This window comes from Oncorhynchus nerka, linkage group LG2 (genome assembly GCF_034236695.1).
Source record: "Oncorhynchus nerka isolate Pitt River linkage group LG2, Oner_Uvic_2.0, whole genome shotgun sequence".
In the NCBI taxonomy this organism is placed as follows: domain Eukaryota; kingdom Metazoa; phylum Chordata; class Actinopteri; order Salmoniformes; family Salmonidae; genus Oncorhynchus; species Oncorhynchus nerka.
In genome coordinates, this window is record NC_088397.1 from 31935842 (window position 1) to 31951869 (window position 16028).

The 16028-nt window shown below is 46.7% G+C and overlaps 1 protein-coding gene across 1 annotated transcript in view; it reads right to left on the reverse strand.

The window, feature by feature from the left end:
- Positions 1-6631: 6631 nt before the first annotated feature.
- Positions 6632-16028, reverse strand: part of pard3ba (par-3 family cell polarity regulator beta a) — a 170336-nt gene continuing 160939 nt past the window's right edge. The window contains exon 23 of the mRNA XM_029668294.2: positions 6632-9745. Within this exon, the coding sequence (XP_029524154.2) occupies positions 9397-9745 (349 nt within the window). The 3' untranslated portion in view covers positions 6632-9396. The remainder of the gene's footprint in view (positions 9746-16028) is intronic.

The window sequence follows — 16028 nt, forward strand, 5'->3', positions numbered from 1 at the left end:
AAAATTTCACCCCCGGAGCCAGCTGAAACAGCCACAGCGCTTTCTGCAGACTACTGTGTTAGTCCAATGGGTACGAGGACAGGTGAAGGTCCAGTCAACGACTGACTAACTCATCAGCCCGTCATTCCCATCTCCGTTGAAGCACCCACTTAAACATCCCTGTTTTAACTCCACGTTACCCACCCACTTTCCTATTCCCATGTAACCCCAAGACCATTTGCATCCCAAAATGGCACCCTATTCCCTACATAGAGCACTACTTTTGAACTCGGGTCAAAATTGCTGCACTATATAGGTAGAGGGTGACATTTGGGACTCAGCACAGGAGTCTCTGGCTTTATAATGGAGTGTATAATGAAATGAGGAAATGCACTCAGGCTACGCAGTGAAGTCTGATTAGCTCCGATACTGAGCTCATGATGTCATGATAAGGAGGGGTTGAAATGAATGCGGGACAGCGGTGATGGACGATGGAATAAGGCTTAATGCATCAGAATGTGGTTTTATGAAGAGGGTGAGGTCATAAAGAGAGCGAGCATCGGTCTGTTATTGCGGTTCGGGCAATGCGAGGGCATACGGGACTCCAACACGCTCCTGAACGCTCAGCTCTATAAAAAATGTTTAGCCGCCGCATGGGAGTGATAACTCTTTCCCGCTTCACTCTCTCCAGAGTAGGGCTTTGATTGACACATGTTGGTTTGCTCGGAGGCGCTGGTGGAATAGAGAAGCTCAGGAACATATCAAGGGAATACCGTGTCTGCCTATTTTCTGCTTTCGAGAAATGACTAGAGCACCCTTATTTTTTTTAGGATTACGTGTTTTTGGGGTGATTCACATTAGAATATGAAATGAGGTTTCAAATGAATTCACAACGCCCCTTCGACCTAGCCACGAAAAAGAAAACCAGTAAAATAATATATTATAAAAAGGTCAAACATTAGTCAAATTGAGGCGATCAAAAAAGACAAAGACCAGACATTCACTACTGACAAATAAGAAGTAGAAGAGAAAAAAAAGCAAAGAAATTAGCTGAATTTCTAGGATATCAAAAAGACAAAGGCCAGGTATTCAGAGCTGGCAGGGGAAGAGTCGAAATGTGACTCAGCAGATAGACCTTTTATTAGAGCGAGACGACTTCTGTCTCAAAGTGGGGAAATGATAAGACCTTGACATGAAGATTAGAAACAAACCCAACAAAGCATGAAAAGATGTCTGAGGCACCAAATGAGGGACCGTGACCCTATGAATGTGGCCGACTCCATATAATGGGGTGTGACAGTGGATTTGTCATGCGGCGTGATAGTGGATTTATTGTGTCCTTCCGTGACCGTGCTTGAGTGGGAGTGAGACACACACACGTTGATACAGACCCACACTCTTACAGACAGACACTGACAACGCACTCGCACAAACTGACAGACAGTCCTGGCTCTCAAAAGTAGAAGGAGTGTAATGGGACAGACACTCAAATTTATAGTAATGCATAGAGTGAGGCATGGCAGTCATATTTAAGTTTGTTTGTAGTTCCCCTTAAATTGATGCTTACCACAATATCTTTGAGGATCTCTGTATCCTATTGGTATATCCTAAAGATTAGAGACAAAAACATGCATAGATTCCACGCATTACAAATACATAATATCACGTCTGGATAATCTCTTTTCTGTCAGAATCGTGTTCATTAGGCACCAAATGCAGAAAACTGGCCTGAAACACGAATGGACTACCTGGTCTTGTCCAATAAGAAAGCTCATTCACATTTTCCTTTGCAGAACATTTTGAACACAACACTAATGAACACAACCCATATAAGGTAAATGGGTCAGGGTGTTTCAACCCAGCCTGGGTTGTATTGACGAGGCATCAAACAGAAGAAAACAAATTGAAACTGGAAGGCGGCTACCTGGACAAAATGCACATTAATTTTTTTTGTTGCAAAAAAGTTTTGATACGGTGTGCACTAATAAACAAGACCCAGGTAGAGTGAAGGGTGTCAAGGTGTTTCACCATAGTCTGGGTACAGGGTACAGACAGTGATCTGTGGAAGTTTAAGGATACATCCCAAATGACACCCTATTCCCTATGGGCCCGATTCAGACTTAGGAAATGTATGCCTTTTCAACACACTTCACAGTAGTTGGTATTTAGACTTACCTTATGCAGGTGCGTAACAGCCTATGCAGGTGTGGTTCCCTTTATTTATGCACATTTTAGGTTAGGGTTAGGAAAGTATGAATGAATCATAAGGTTTAAAGATAAATGGAATGGAATGATGCAAAAGGTAATTTTAAGAAAACTAACACTAAAGTCATTGTTACGGTGAACAAAAATAAATAACAATTTCAAAGATTTTACTGAGTTACAGTTTATATAAGGAACATGACTGGGAATACAGATATGCATCTGTTGGTCACAGATACCTTCAAAAAAAGGGTAGGGGCATGTCTGGTGAGTATGCAGGCCATGGAAGAACTGGGACATTTTCAGCTTCCAGGAATTGTGTACAGATCCTTATCATGCTAAAACATGAGGTGATGGCGGCGGATAAATGGCACGACAATGGGCCTCAGGATCTTGTCATGGTATCTCTGTGCATTCAAATCGCCATCGATAAAATGCAATTGTTTTCGATGTCCGTAGCTTATGCCTGCCCATACCATAACCCCACCTCCACCATGGGGCACACTGTTCACAACGTTGACATCAGCAAACTACTTGCCCACACAACGCCATACATGTGGTCTGCAGTTGTGAGGCCGGTTGGACATACTGCCTGATTAATTTACTGTGTTAAATGAGGCCTCACCTCCTGGCTACACTAGTGACCATATCCCCCGTGCATCCCGCAAAGGCGGAGGTGTTGCTAACATTTACGATAGCAAATTTCAATTTACAAAAAAAAAATGACGTTTTCGTCTTTTGAGCTTCTAGTCATGAAATCTATGCAGCCTACTCAATCACTTTTTATAGCTACTGTTTACAGGCCTCCTGGGCCATATACAGCGTTCCTCACTGAGTTCCCTGAATTCCTATCAGACCTTGTAGTCATAGCAGATAATATTCTAATCTTTGGTGACTTTAATATTCACATGGAAAAGTCCACAGACCCACTCCAAAAGGCTTTCGGAGCCATCATCGACTCAGTGGGTTTTGTCCAACATGTCTCTGGACCCACTCACTGTCACAGTCATACGCTGGACCTAGTTTTGTCCCATGGAATAAATGTTGTGGATCTTAATGTTTTTCCTCATAATCCTGGACTATCGGACCACCATTTTATTACGGTTGCAATTGCAACAAATAATCTGCTCAGACCCCAACCAAGGAACATCAAAAGTCGTGCTATAAATTCACAGACAACACAAAGATTCCTTGATGTTCTTCCAGATTCCCTCTGTCTAACCAAGGACGCCAGAGGACAAAAATAAGTTAACCACCTAACTGAGGAACTCAATTTAACCTTGCGCAATACCCTAGATGCAGTTGCACCCCTAAAAACTAAAAACATTTCTCATAAGAAACTAGCTCCCAGGTACACAGAAAATACCCGAGCTCTGAAGCAAGCTTCCAGAAAATTGGAACGGAAATGGCGCCACACCAAACTGGAAGTCTTCCGACTAGCTTGGAAAGACAGTACCGAAGAGCCCTTACTGCTGCTCGATCATCCTATTTTTCTAACTTAATTGAGGAAAATAAGAACAATCCAGTTGTCCTGAGTCTGCACAACTCTGCCAGGACCTAGGATCAAGAGAGACGCTCAAGTGTTTTAGTACTATATCTCTTGACACAATGATGAAAATAATCATGGCTTCTAAACCTTCAAGCTGAATACTGGACCCTATTCCGACTAAACTACTGAAAGAGCTGCTTCCTGTGCTTGGCCCTCCTATGTTGAACATAATAAATGGCTCTCTATCCACCGGATGTGTACCAAACTCACTAAAAGTGGCAGTAATAAAGCCTCTCTTGAAAAAGCCAAACCTTGACCCAGAATATATAAAAAACTATCGGCCTATATCGAATCTTCCATTCCTCTCAAAATGTTTAGAAAAGGCTGTTGCGCAGCAACTCACCGCCTTCCTGAAGACAAACAATGTATACGAAATGCTTCAGTCTGGTTTTAGACCCCATCATAGCACTGAGACGGCACTTGTGAAGGTGGTAAATTACATTTTAATGGCATCGGACCGAGGCTCTGCATCTGTCCTCGTGCTCCTAGACCTTAGTGCTGCTTTTGATGCCATCGATCACCACATTCTTTTGGAGAGATTGGAAACCCAAATTGGTCTACACGGACAAGTTCTGGCCTGGTTTAGATCTTATCTGTCGGAAAGATATCAGTTTGTCTCTGTGAATGGTTTGTCCTCTGACAAATCAACTGTACATTTCGGTGTTCCTCAAGGTTCCGTTTTAGGACCACTATTGTTTTCACTATATATTTTACCTCTTGGGGATGTTATTCGAAAACATAATGTTAACTTTCACTGCTATGCGGATGACACACAGCTGTACATTTCAATGAAACATGGTGAAGCCCCAAACTTGCCCTTGCTAGAAGAATGTGTTTCAGACATAAGGAAGTGGATGGCTGCAAACTTTCTACTTTTAAACTCGGACAAAACAGAGATGCTTGTTCTAGGTCCCAAGAAACAAAGAGATCTTCTGTTGAATCTGACAATTAAATCTTAATGGTTGTACAGTCGTCTCAAATAAAACTGTGAAGGACCTCGGCGTTACTCTGGACCGTGATCTCTCTTTTGAAGAACATATCAAGACCATTTCAAGGACAGCTTTTTTTCCATCTACGTAACATTGCAAAAATCAGAAACTTTCTGTCCAAAAATGATGCAGAAAATTTAATCCATGCTTTTGTCACTTCTAGGTTAGACTACTGCAATGCTCTACTTTCCGGCTACCCGGATAGAGCACTAAATAAACTTCAGTTAGTGCTAAATACGGCTGCTAGAATCCTGACTAGAACCCCAAAATTTGATCATATTACTCCAGTGCTAGCCTCTCTACACTGGCTTCCTGTCAAAGCAAGGGCTGATTTCAAGGTTTTACTGCTAACCTACAAAGCATTACATGGGCTTGCTCCTACCTATCTCTCTGATTTGGTCCTGCCGTATATACCTACACGTACGCTACGGTCACAAGACGCAGGCCTCCTAATTGTCCCTAGAATTTCTAAGCAAACAGCTGGAGGCAGGTCTTTCTCCTATAGAGCTCCATTTTTATGGAACAGTCTGCCTACCCATGTCAGAGACGCAAACTCGGTCTCAACCTTTAAGTCTTTACTGAAGTGGGTCATATGATTGAGTGTAGTCTGGCCCAGGAGTGGGAATGTGAACGGAAAGGCTCTGGAGCAACGAACCGCCCTTGCTGTCTCTGCCTGGCCGGTTCCCCTCTTTCCACTGGGATTCTCTGCCTCTAACCCTATTACAGGGGCTGAGTCACTGGCTTACTGGGGCTCTCTCATGCTGTCCCTGGAAGGGGTGCGTCACCTGAGTGGGTTGATTCACTGATGTGGTCATCCTGTCTGGGTTGGCGCCCCTCCTTGGGTTGTGCCATGGCGGAGATCTTTGTGGGCTATACTCAGCCTTGTCTCAGGATGGTAAGTTGGTGGTTGAAGATATCCCTCTAGTGGTGTGGGGGCTGTGCTTTGGCAAAGTGGGTGGGGTTATATCCTTCCTGTTTGGCCCTGTCTGGGGGTGTCCTCAGATGGGGCCACAGTGTCTCCTGACCCCTCCTGTCTCAGCCTCCAGTATTTATGCTGCAGTAGTTTATGTGTCGGGGGGCTGGGGTCAGTTTGTTATATCTGGAGTACTTCTCCTGTCCTATTCGGTGTTCTGTGTGAATCTAAGTGTGCGTTCTCTAATTCTCTCCTCTTTCTTTCTCTCTCTCTCTCGGAGGACCTGAGCCCTAGGACCATGCCCCAGGACTACCTGACATGATGACTCCTTGCTGTCCCCAGTTTCAACCGTTCTGCCCTATTATTATTCGACCATGCTGGTCATTTATGAACATTTGAACATCTTGGCCATGTTCTGTTATAATCTCCACCCGGCACAGCCAGAAGAGGACTGGCCACCCCACATAGCCTGGTTCCTCTCTAGGTTTCTTCCTATGTTTTGGCCTTTCTAGGGAGTTTTTCCTAGCCACCGTGCTTCTACACCTGCATTGCTTGCTGTTTGGGGTTTTAGGCTGGGTTTCTGTACAGCACTTTGAGATATCAGCTGATGTACGAAGGGCTATATAAATAAATTTGATTTGACTGCCAAATTCTCCAAAATGATGTTGGGAGGCAGCTTATGGTAGAGAAATGAACATGGAAAGATCTGGCAACAGCTCTGGTGGACATCCCTGCAGTCAGCATGCCAATTGTACGTTCTTTTGAAACTTTAAACATCTGTGGCATTGTGTTGTGTGACACATCTGCAGATTTTAGAGTGACCTTTTATTGTCCCCAACACAAGGTGCACATGTGTAATGATCACGTTGTTTAATCTGCTTCTTGATATGACATCCCTGTCAAGTGGATGGATTATTTTGGCAAAGGAGAATTTCTAACTAAAAGGGATGAAAACAAATTTTTGCAACAAATTTGAGAAATAAGCTTTTTGTGAGAATGGAACATTTATGGAATCTTTTATTTCAGCTCAAAACATGGGACCAACAATTTACATGTTGCATTTATATTTTTATTCAGTGTATAAATGTCTGTGGGTATTACTTACAGTGACTCCTGATAATGGCTAATATTTAACATGATACAAATTGTAAAACTGAAAAAATCTTGGGTATATAATTAAAACATTTTAAAGTGCATACATTAACTCAGCAGGTTCAGCCCTACAAACCTATAGCTTGGTCTTCCAACTTTCATCCACGCAAATTATGAGGGCACACAATTAAACGTTTGAATAACTGCATAGCTATTTATAGCCTAATTCACTGAGGAAAATGAGCCACAATACATATGTTATTCATGGTTTCCTTGCCCGTACAGCTGTAGATACCTCAAACACACCTTTATTTCTGAGATCTCCACCCAAAACGAATAGCGGGTGAACAGCATGCTATTATCATGCATAAATTCAAGGTCAGATTATGCAGAGAGAGTGCATTAAAGGGAATTACGTTCCATTTACGCATGCTTAACTCGGGTCAGAATCGTCCCCAATGTGCCCTACTGGCCCTGGTCAAAAGCAATGCACTATGTAGGAAATAGGGTGCCATTTGGGATGAAGTCTGAAACACACCGACTGGCCTCGGCAGTAATTAAACACTAACTGATAAAATGAGCCCTCAACAGATTCTAATTATCCTAATTTCAACCTCTAATTCCACCAATCAGCCAGATCTCCCATTTCTGTGGGAGCAATTTGGGAGGTAATCACTTCAGCACAGAGATCTCCTCAGTCTTAATTGTTGCGGGTGATTCAGTCTTTATCAGGAGTAAGACTGGGTCTGCGTCCCAAATGGCACCCTATTCCCTAAATAGTGGAATACTTTTGACTAGGGCCCTATGAGCTGGTCCAATGGGCCCTGGTCAAAAGCATGGCACTATGTAGAGAATAGGTGCCATTTGGGACACACCATGGGCCTCTCTGTTATCGTAGGGGGCTAATTTATCTCCAATGGCAAGGCTAAACTGGGTTGAAAATCTTAATGATTCATTTGGGCGAGATGAGTCATCATATTGGCGATTGATAATCGGGATCATTGGCATAACGCCGCAATTTCATCATCCTGTAAAATGAGACGGCTAAATTGGTGAACAATAAATGGATTCATCTTTGCATATTGTATATGATCTTTTACAATGTATATTTAATGCACCGCATAATATAAAAACATCCGTTTACAAACAAAGGTTAAACTGTATCATCATTAACGTACCATATGACATGATCAGCGTTGTGATTCTTGAACATCACACAAGGGAAATGATATAAATGGAGAGAAAGGATCATCCCGGTGCATATGAGTGACATGTTTAAGTGTCTCTCTTAGGCCTTCATCACTGGAGACTGTGGCTCTGTCCCAAATGGCACCTATTTAGTGCACTACTTTTGACCAGGCCTCATAAGGCTATGGACACAACCCATACGGGTTCTGCTCAAAAGTGCAGAATATAGGGAATAGGGTGCCATTCGGGACATGTGTGGTGATGAATATAGTTAGGTCAACACAGAACATTTCGTTTGTTCAACAGTGTCTTTATGATTACATAACCCAAATTTGACATAGCCATTTTAAATCATAAACACCACACACATTATACTTTACTTTAAAAAATAATACATTATGGGCAGCAGAATTTTGTTACAGGCAAACAACAGTTAATGGAAGGTTTTTAGCAAAAAGGCCACAACCAAATCAAAACAAATGCAAAAACACCCACATCTAAAAGACAAATGGAAGGGAGACGGCAGGAGGGAAAAGATGCTTCGATGTGGACTTCATTTCCTGTTCCTCACTTCCTGTTCCTCCGACCTCGTTTCTTAGGAACAACTTCCTGTCCAGTGTCAACTTCTTGCCCAGTTGTCATTTTGTCTTCCGTTATCTCAAAACCCTAATTTGACCATCCCTGGCCTCTCACTGTTGTTTCCTGAAGGGGGGGGGGGCTGTCTTTAAGTTTGTGCAAGCCAGCAACCCCGCAAGAGCTCGGCTGGTATTCAATTAAAAGTCTCTTTCCAATCTGTACATTATGTCTACCTCCAGTCATTCTGGACCCCTGTGAATCTAAAGTCATTATTTACACCCCCACACATGCATAAAGAGACATTTCTAAACATACCTCACAAAGACCTTCACTGCCTCTAAAACATGTCAGCAGCTGAGAGGAGTGGTGTTCCGATGATGGCCTGGTCCATTAAACTACCCCTTCCAAATGGCACCCTATTCCCTACATAGTACACTACTTTTGACCTGGTCAAAAGAAGTGCACTAGATAGGGAACAGAGTGCCATTTGGGATGCAACCCCTCCCTACTGCTTTGATGTTTGTAGATCTCAAAGACCTGGATAGGTGTAAGCACTATGGCTCAAGCCCATTGGGCGTCTAGTTGGGAGCCTTATTACTTACACCAGTCCGATTCGTTCAGATCCGGAGACACCAAACGAGGTAGGGGGGATGTTTTCAGACGGGGGGGCTGTAGAGAAGCAACGAGTGCGTCTGATTTAGGGTTGGAGTAGTCCGTAATCTTTCCAAAACTCCCAGGTTTTCCAGAAATCCCAGGTTGGAAGATCCAGGGAATCAAGAAGAAATTAAATCAAATCAAATAAGGCAGAAACATGGGTATCTTCCAACTGGGATTTGTGGGAAATCTGGAATTTTGGGAAAGTTACCAGAATTCTGCAACCCCAGTCTGAGTCCATCTAGCTATCACACCTACACCGCTCCGATCATAGAGTTCTTCTGGCGTGGGTCCGGCTGCCTGCCGTCCCTGTAGCCATCGCCGTGGCGCTCGGGGCTGGCGTCACGGTAACCGCCCCTGCCCACTGTCTCATAGCGGGGGGCGCGGGTGCCTGGTGTGGGGGGCACATCCTGGCGCTGGGCAGCCCGGTGGGGCGAGGATTGGTAGTACCTGGGGTCCACCTGCGGTGGCCCAGCAGGCAAGGTGACCCGGGGCAGGCTGGAGGGGTGGGGCTGGGTCTCTCTAGGGGGGTAGTAGTTGTCGCGGCCGGGGTAACCGGGTGCTGTCCTAGACTGGGTGGGGTAGTCATTCGGATCCGTTCTCCTGCGACACAATCACCCACATACAGAGGACAGAAACATTAGAGAGTGTAGACCATTTGTTCCCTAAAAATGTGTTTTCAGTCAACTTGTGTGTGTGCATACGCTTGTGTGTAAATGCACATATCTGATTGAGTGTGTGAGTGTGTTACCCAGGGGGGAGGGGGGGGGGAGCGCAGTAAGGAGGCTGCAGGCAGCTGGGTGTCTCCGATTCCCTCCCAGTGACTGTGGGGTGATTAGGGGGATAAGCTCCTGGGGTAAGGAGACACGCAGGGCGACTCACAGAGGCAGGATGGATCACCTTTCACAGCACCATTCACATTTTTCCCTGCTCACGCTCTGCCTGGGCTAAGTTACACACACAGCCAACAACCAGGACCAAAGCCCAAAACTAGGCCTTCTCCCAGGTCAGATAGAGGTGATAGTAGAGGGGTAACTGCACTGGTAAATTCCCTGTACATTTTCATAGATGCATTTGTGATACCAACTTGCTTTACACACACACACCAGCTCTACATCCTCTGAGGACAATAACATGTCCATCTATTCATCAATCGAGCCATCCCTCAATCTCTGGATGGAGAGACAGATAAAGGGATAGATTAATAGATGTGATGCTGTGCAAGGGTCATTTCGGGGCAGATTTGGCCTGTGTAAGCTGGTGGAAAGATGTTTAGGCTAGTGGGAAGATGGAGGAGGATGTGGAGGTGAACCGCCTGTTTGGAGGCCTTGAGCTGTGGTCAAGGCTCAGGCGCTCTCCCCTCCCTCAAAACCCCCGCTGGCCTTCAGCTCTTTCCATCTCTCGCTCTCTTTCTCTCCCTCCTTGTCGCTTCTCTCGGCCCTTAGTGACATCATAGGGGCCCCTCTGCTGAATGAGAAGGGACCACGTGGGTGTCAAGTCTACATAAACCACATGCTGTTGATATCTGGCATGCCTAGTCCACTGCCCCACACACCAGAGATCTCCCAAGGGAAGCACATACACGGCTTGTTACGACGCACAGTCAACAGGTGCAGAGCCGCCACACTGAGCACGCCTGTGAGTGGACAGTGAGAGCTCTACTCTCACTAACTCTAGGAGAGATAGACAGAGGAGGGCTTTCAAACTCCATGTATACATGTATGTGAGTGTAAAGGTGATGGTGGATGTACGCGTGTATCTAAATGTATGTCAGTATAATGGATGAGTGTGTATGTGTGCATGTTTGTGTCTGTGAGTATGTGGAAGGTGTGTAATATACACTATATAGACATAAAAGCATGTGGACACCCCTTCAAATGAGTGAATTTGGCTATTTCAGCCACACCCGTTGCTGACAGGTGTATAACATTGAGCACACAGTCATGCAATCTCCATGGACAAACATTGGCAATAGAATGGCCTTACTGAAGAGCTCATGGTTTCCATGTCCGAGCAGCTGCACACAAGCCGAAGATCACCATGCGCAATGCCAAGCGTCAGCAGGTGTGGTGTAAAGCTCACTGCCATTTGACTCTGGAGCAGTGGAAACGGGTTCTCTGGAGTGATGAATCACGCTTCACCGATGCCAGGAGAACACTACCTGCCTGAATGCAACTGTAAAGTTTGGTGGAGGAGTAGTAATGGTCTGTGCTAGACCCCTTAGTTCCAGTGAAGGGAAATCCTAATGCTAGATTATTCCGGGTTTCCAACTTTGTGGCAACAGTTTTGGGAAAGCCCTTTCCTATTTCAGCATGACAATTCCCCCATGCACAAAGCGAGGTCCATACAGAAATGGTTTGTTGAGATCATTGTGGAAGAACTTGACTGGCCTGCACAGAGCCCTAACCTCAACCCCATCTAACACTTTTGGGATGAATTGGACCGCCGACTGCGAGCCAGGTCTAATCGCCCAACATCATGCTCTTGTGGCTGAATGGGAACAGCCCAACATCATGCTCTTGTGGCTGAATGGAAGCAGCAATGTTCCAACATGTAGTGGAAAGCCTTCCCAGAAGAGTGGAGGCTGTTATAGCGGCAAAGGGGGGACCAACTCCATGATTTTGGAACGAGATGTTCGACGAGCAGGTGTCCACATACTTTTGGTCATGTAATACAACCTGACAGAGGGAGGTGTGATCCTATCCACATGGGCCAAGTGAACGCAACCAATAACATGGTCATGTAATGAATCTGACTCACACCTCTCAACTGTCAACACTCTATAGCTGCATCCAAAATGGCACCCGATTCGCTATATAGCACACTACTTTTGACCAGGGTCCATAAGGCTCTGGTCAAAAGTAGTGCACCATGTAGGGTATAGGGTGCTATTTACATTTTGGGACACAAACTATCCCATGCAAACAGCCCTTGAGATGTGGCCTGAAAAAGGAAAAGAAAAAGGACAACAAAGTGAAACCTCTAAAGAAACAAGAGACCATAATACAAGAAACAGCACTATAGAGAGATAGAACAACAACAACGCAGCCACTGCCAGCTAGCCTACTTCAGCAGTACTGTATCATTTGAATTATTTTAGTCAATAAGATTCCTGCTACGTAAGCTTAACTTTCTGAACATTCGAGACGTGTAGTCCACTTGTCATTCCAATCTCCTTTGCATTAGCGTAGCCTCTTCTGTAGCCTGTCAACTATGTGTCTGTCTATCCCTGTTCTCTCCTCTCTGCACAGACCATACAAACGCTCCACACCGCGTGGCCGCGGCCACTCTAATCTGGTGGTCCCAGCGCGCACGACCCACGTGGAGTTCCAGGTCTCCGGTAGCCTCTGGAACTGCCGATCTGCGGCCAACAAGGCAGAGTTCATCTCAGCCTATGCCTCCCTCCAGTCCCTCGACTTCTTGGCACTGACGGAAACATGGATCACCACAGATAACACTGCTACTCCTACTGCTCTCTCTTCGTCCGCCCACGTGTTCTCGCACACCCCGAGAGCTTCTGGTCAGCGGGGTGGTGGCACCGGGATCCTCATCTCTCCCAAGTGGTCATTCTCTCTTTCTCCCCTTACCCATCTGTCTATCGCCTCCTTTGAATTCCATGCTGTCACAGTTACCAGCCCTTTCAAGCTTAACATCCTTATCATTTATCGCCCTCCAGGTTCCCTCGGAGAGTTCATCAATGAGCTTGATGCCTTGATAAGCTCCTTTCCTGAGGACGGCTCACCTCTCACAGTTCTGGGCGACTTTAACCTCCCCACGTCTACCTTTGACTCATTCCTCTCTGCCTCCTTCTTTCCACTCCTCTCCTCTTTTGACCTCACCCTCTCACCTTCCCCCTCTACTCACAAGGCAGGCAATACGCTCGACCTCATCTTTACTAGATGCTGTTCTTCCACTAACCTCACTGCAACTCCCCTCCAAGTCTCCGACCACTACCTTGTATCCTTTTCCCTCTTGCTCTCATCCAACACTTCCCACACTGCCCTACTCGGATGGTATCGCGCCGTCCCAATCTTCGCTCTCTCTCCCCGCTACTCTCTCCTCTTCCATCCTATCATCTCTTCCTCTGCTCAAACCTTCTCCAACCTATCTCCTGATTCTGCCTCCTCAACCCTCCTCTCCTCCCTTTCTGCATCCCTTGATTCTCTATGTCCCCTATCCTCCAGGCCGGCTCGGTCCTCCCCTCCTGCTCCGTGGCTCGACGACTCATTGCGAGCTCACAGAACAGGGCTCGGGCAGCCGAGCGGAAATGGAGGAAAACTCGCCTCCCTGCGGACCTGGCATCCTTTCACTCCCTCCTCTCTACATTTTTCCTCTTCTGTCTCTGCTGCTAAAGCCACTTTCTACCACTCTAAATTCCAAGCATCTGCCTCTAACCCTAGGAAGCTCTTTGCCACCTTCTCCTCCCTCCTGAATCCTCCTCCCCCCCCCCCTCCCTCTCTGCAGATGACTTCGTCAACCATTTTGAAAAGAAGGTCGACGACATCCGATCCTCGTTTGCTAAGTCAAACGACACCGCTGGTTCTGCTCACACTGCCCTACCCTGTGCTCTGACCTCTTTCTCCCCTCTCTCTCCAGATGAAATCTCGCGTCTTGTGACGGCCGGCCGCCCAACAACCTGCCCGCTTGACCCTATTCCCTCCTCTCTTCTCCAGACCATTTCCGGAGACCTTCTCCCTTACCTCACCTCGCTCATCAACTCATCCCTGACCGCTGGCTACGTCCCTTCTGTCTTCAAGAGAGCGAGAGTTGCACCCCTTCTGAAAAAACCTACACTCGATCCCTCCGATGTCAACAACTACAGACCAGTATCCCTTCTTTCTTTTCTCTCCAAAACTCTTGAACGTGCCGTCCTTGGCCAGCTCTCCCGCTATCTCTCTCAGAATGACCTTCTTGATCCAAATCAGTCAGGTTTCAAGACTAGTCATTCAACTGAGACTGCTCTTCTCTGTATCACGGAGGCCCTCCGCACTGCTAAAGCTAACTCTCTCTCCTCTGCTCTCATCCTTCTAGACCTATCGGCTGCCTTCGATACTGTGAACCATCAGATCCTCCTCTCCACCCTCTCCGAGTTGGGCATCTCCGGCGCGGCCCACGCTTGGATTGCGTCCTACCTGACAGGTCGCTCCTACCAGGTGGCGTGGCGAGAATCTGTCTCCTCACCACGCGCTCTCACCACTGGCGTCCCCAGGGCTCTGTTCTAGGCCCTCTCCTATTCTCGCTATACACCAAGTCACTTGGCTCTGTCATAACCTCACATGGTCTCTCCTATCATTGCTATGCAGACGACACACAATTAATCTTCTCTCTCCTTTCCCCCTTCTGATGACCAGGTGGCGAATCGCATCTCTGCATGTCTGGCAGACATATCAGTGTGGATGACGGATCACCACCTCAAGCTGAACCTCGGCAAGACGGAGCTGCTCTTCCTCCCGGGGAAGGACTGCCCGTTCCATGATCTCGCCATCACGGTTGACAACTCCATTGTGTCCTCCTCCCAGAGCGCTAAGAACCTTGGCGTGATCCTGGACAACACCCTGTCGTTCTCAACTAACATCAAGGCGGTGGCCCGTTCTTGTAGGTTCATGCTCTACAACATCCGCAGAGTACGACCCTGCCTCACACAGGAAGCAGCGCAGGTCCTAATCCAGGCACTTGTCATCTCCCGTCTGGATTACTGCAACTCGCTGTTGGCTGGGCTCCCTGCCTGTGCCATTAAACCCTACAACTCATCCAGAACGCCGCAGCCCGTCTGGTGTTCAACCTTCCCAAGTTCTCTCACGTCACCCCGCTCCTCCGCTCTCTCCACTGGCTTCCAGTTGAAGCTCGCATCCGCTACAAGACCATGGTGCTTGCCTACGGAGCTGTGAGGGGAACGGCACCTCAGTACCTCCAGGCTCTGATCAGGCCCTACACCCAAACAAGGGCACTGCGTTCATCCACCTCTGGCCTGCTCGCCTCCCTACCACTGAGGAAGTACAGTTCCTCGCAGCCCAGTCAAAACTGTTCGCTGCTCTGGCCCCCAATGGTGGAACAAACTCCTCACGACGCCAGGACAGCGGAGTCAATCACCACCTTCCGGAGACACCTGAAACCCCACCTCTTTCAGGAATACCTAGGATAGGATAAAGTAATCCTTCTCACCCCCCTTAAAATATTTAGATGCACTATTGTAAAGTGGCTGTTCCACTGGATGTCTTAAGGTGAACGCACCAATTTGTAAGTCGCTCTGGATAAGAGCGTCTGCTAAATGACTTAAATGTAAATGTAATGTAAATGAAAATGGGGAGATGGTGTGTGTGTGTGCGTGTGTGTTTATGTGGTCTGTGTGTCTCTATGTGGCGTGTTTTGTGTGTGTGTGTGTGTGTCTATGCGCTGTCTGTCTGTGTGTGTGTGTGTGTGTGTGTGTATATGTGTGTATGTGTGTGTGAGTGCGCAATGACATTTGGGCATAGTTTCCACCTTACGACAAGGAGGAATTTGGCCCTGGTAAGTGAGGAGGGCTATTTGCACCTGCCCAAGGAAACGGAAGGATAATTATGCCCTGTGGTTCTTATCTGACCCCCAATAAACTCCATTGGTGGGAGGGAACACAGCTGGTAGCTAGCAGCCATGGAGGCCACGGAGAGGTTACTTGGAGGGGATCTAACCCATTCTCTGGAGGGTCCATAGCACTTACTGACAATCTGCATAAATGTGTGTGTATGCGTGCGAGTGTTTCGGTTTGTGCTATGGACTTTCCAAACTAACGGACAGACGGAGGGATAGACATACACACATGGCAGGCTGAGTGCTCGAGACAGAGGCCAGACCAGGCTGGTTTCACATTAAAGGGATATTTGGCAACGTGGCATTTTATCTACTTCCC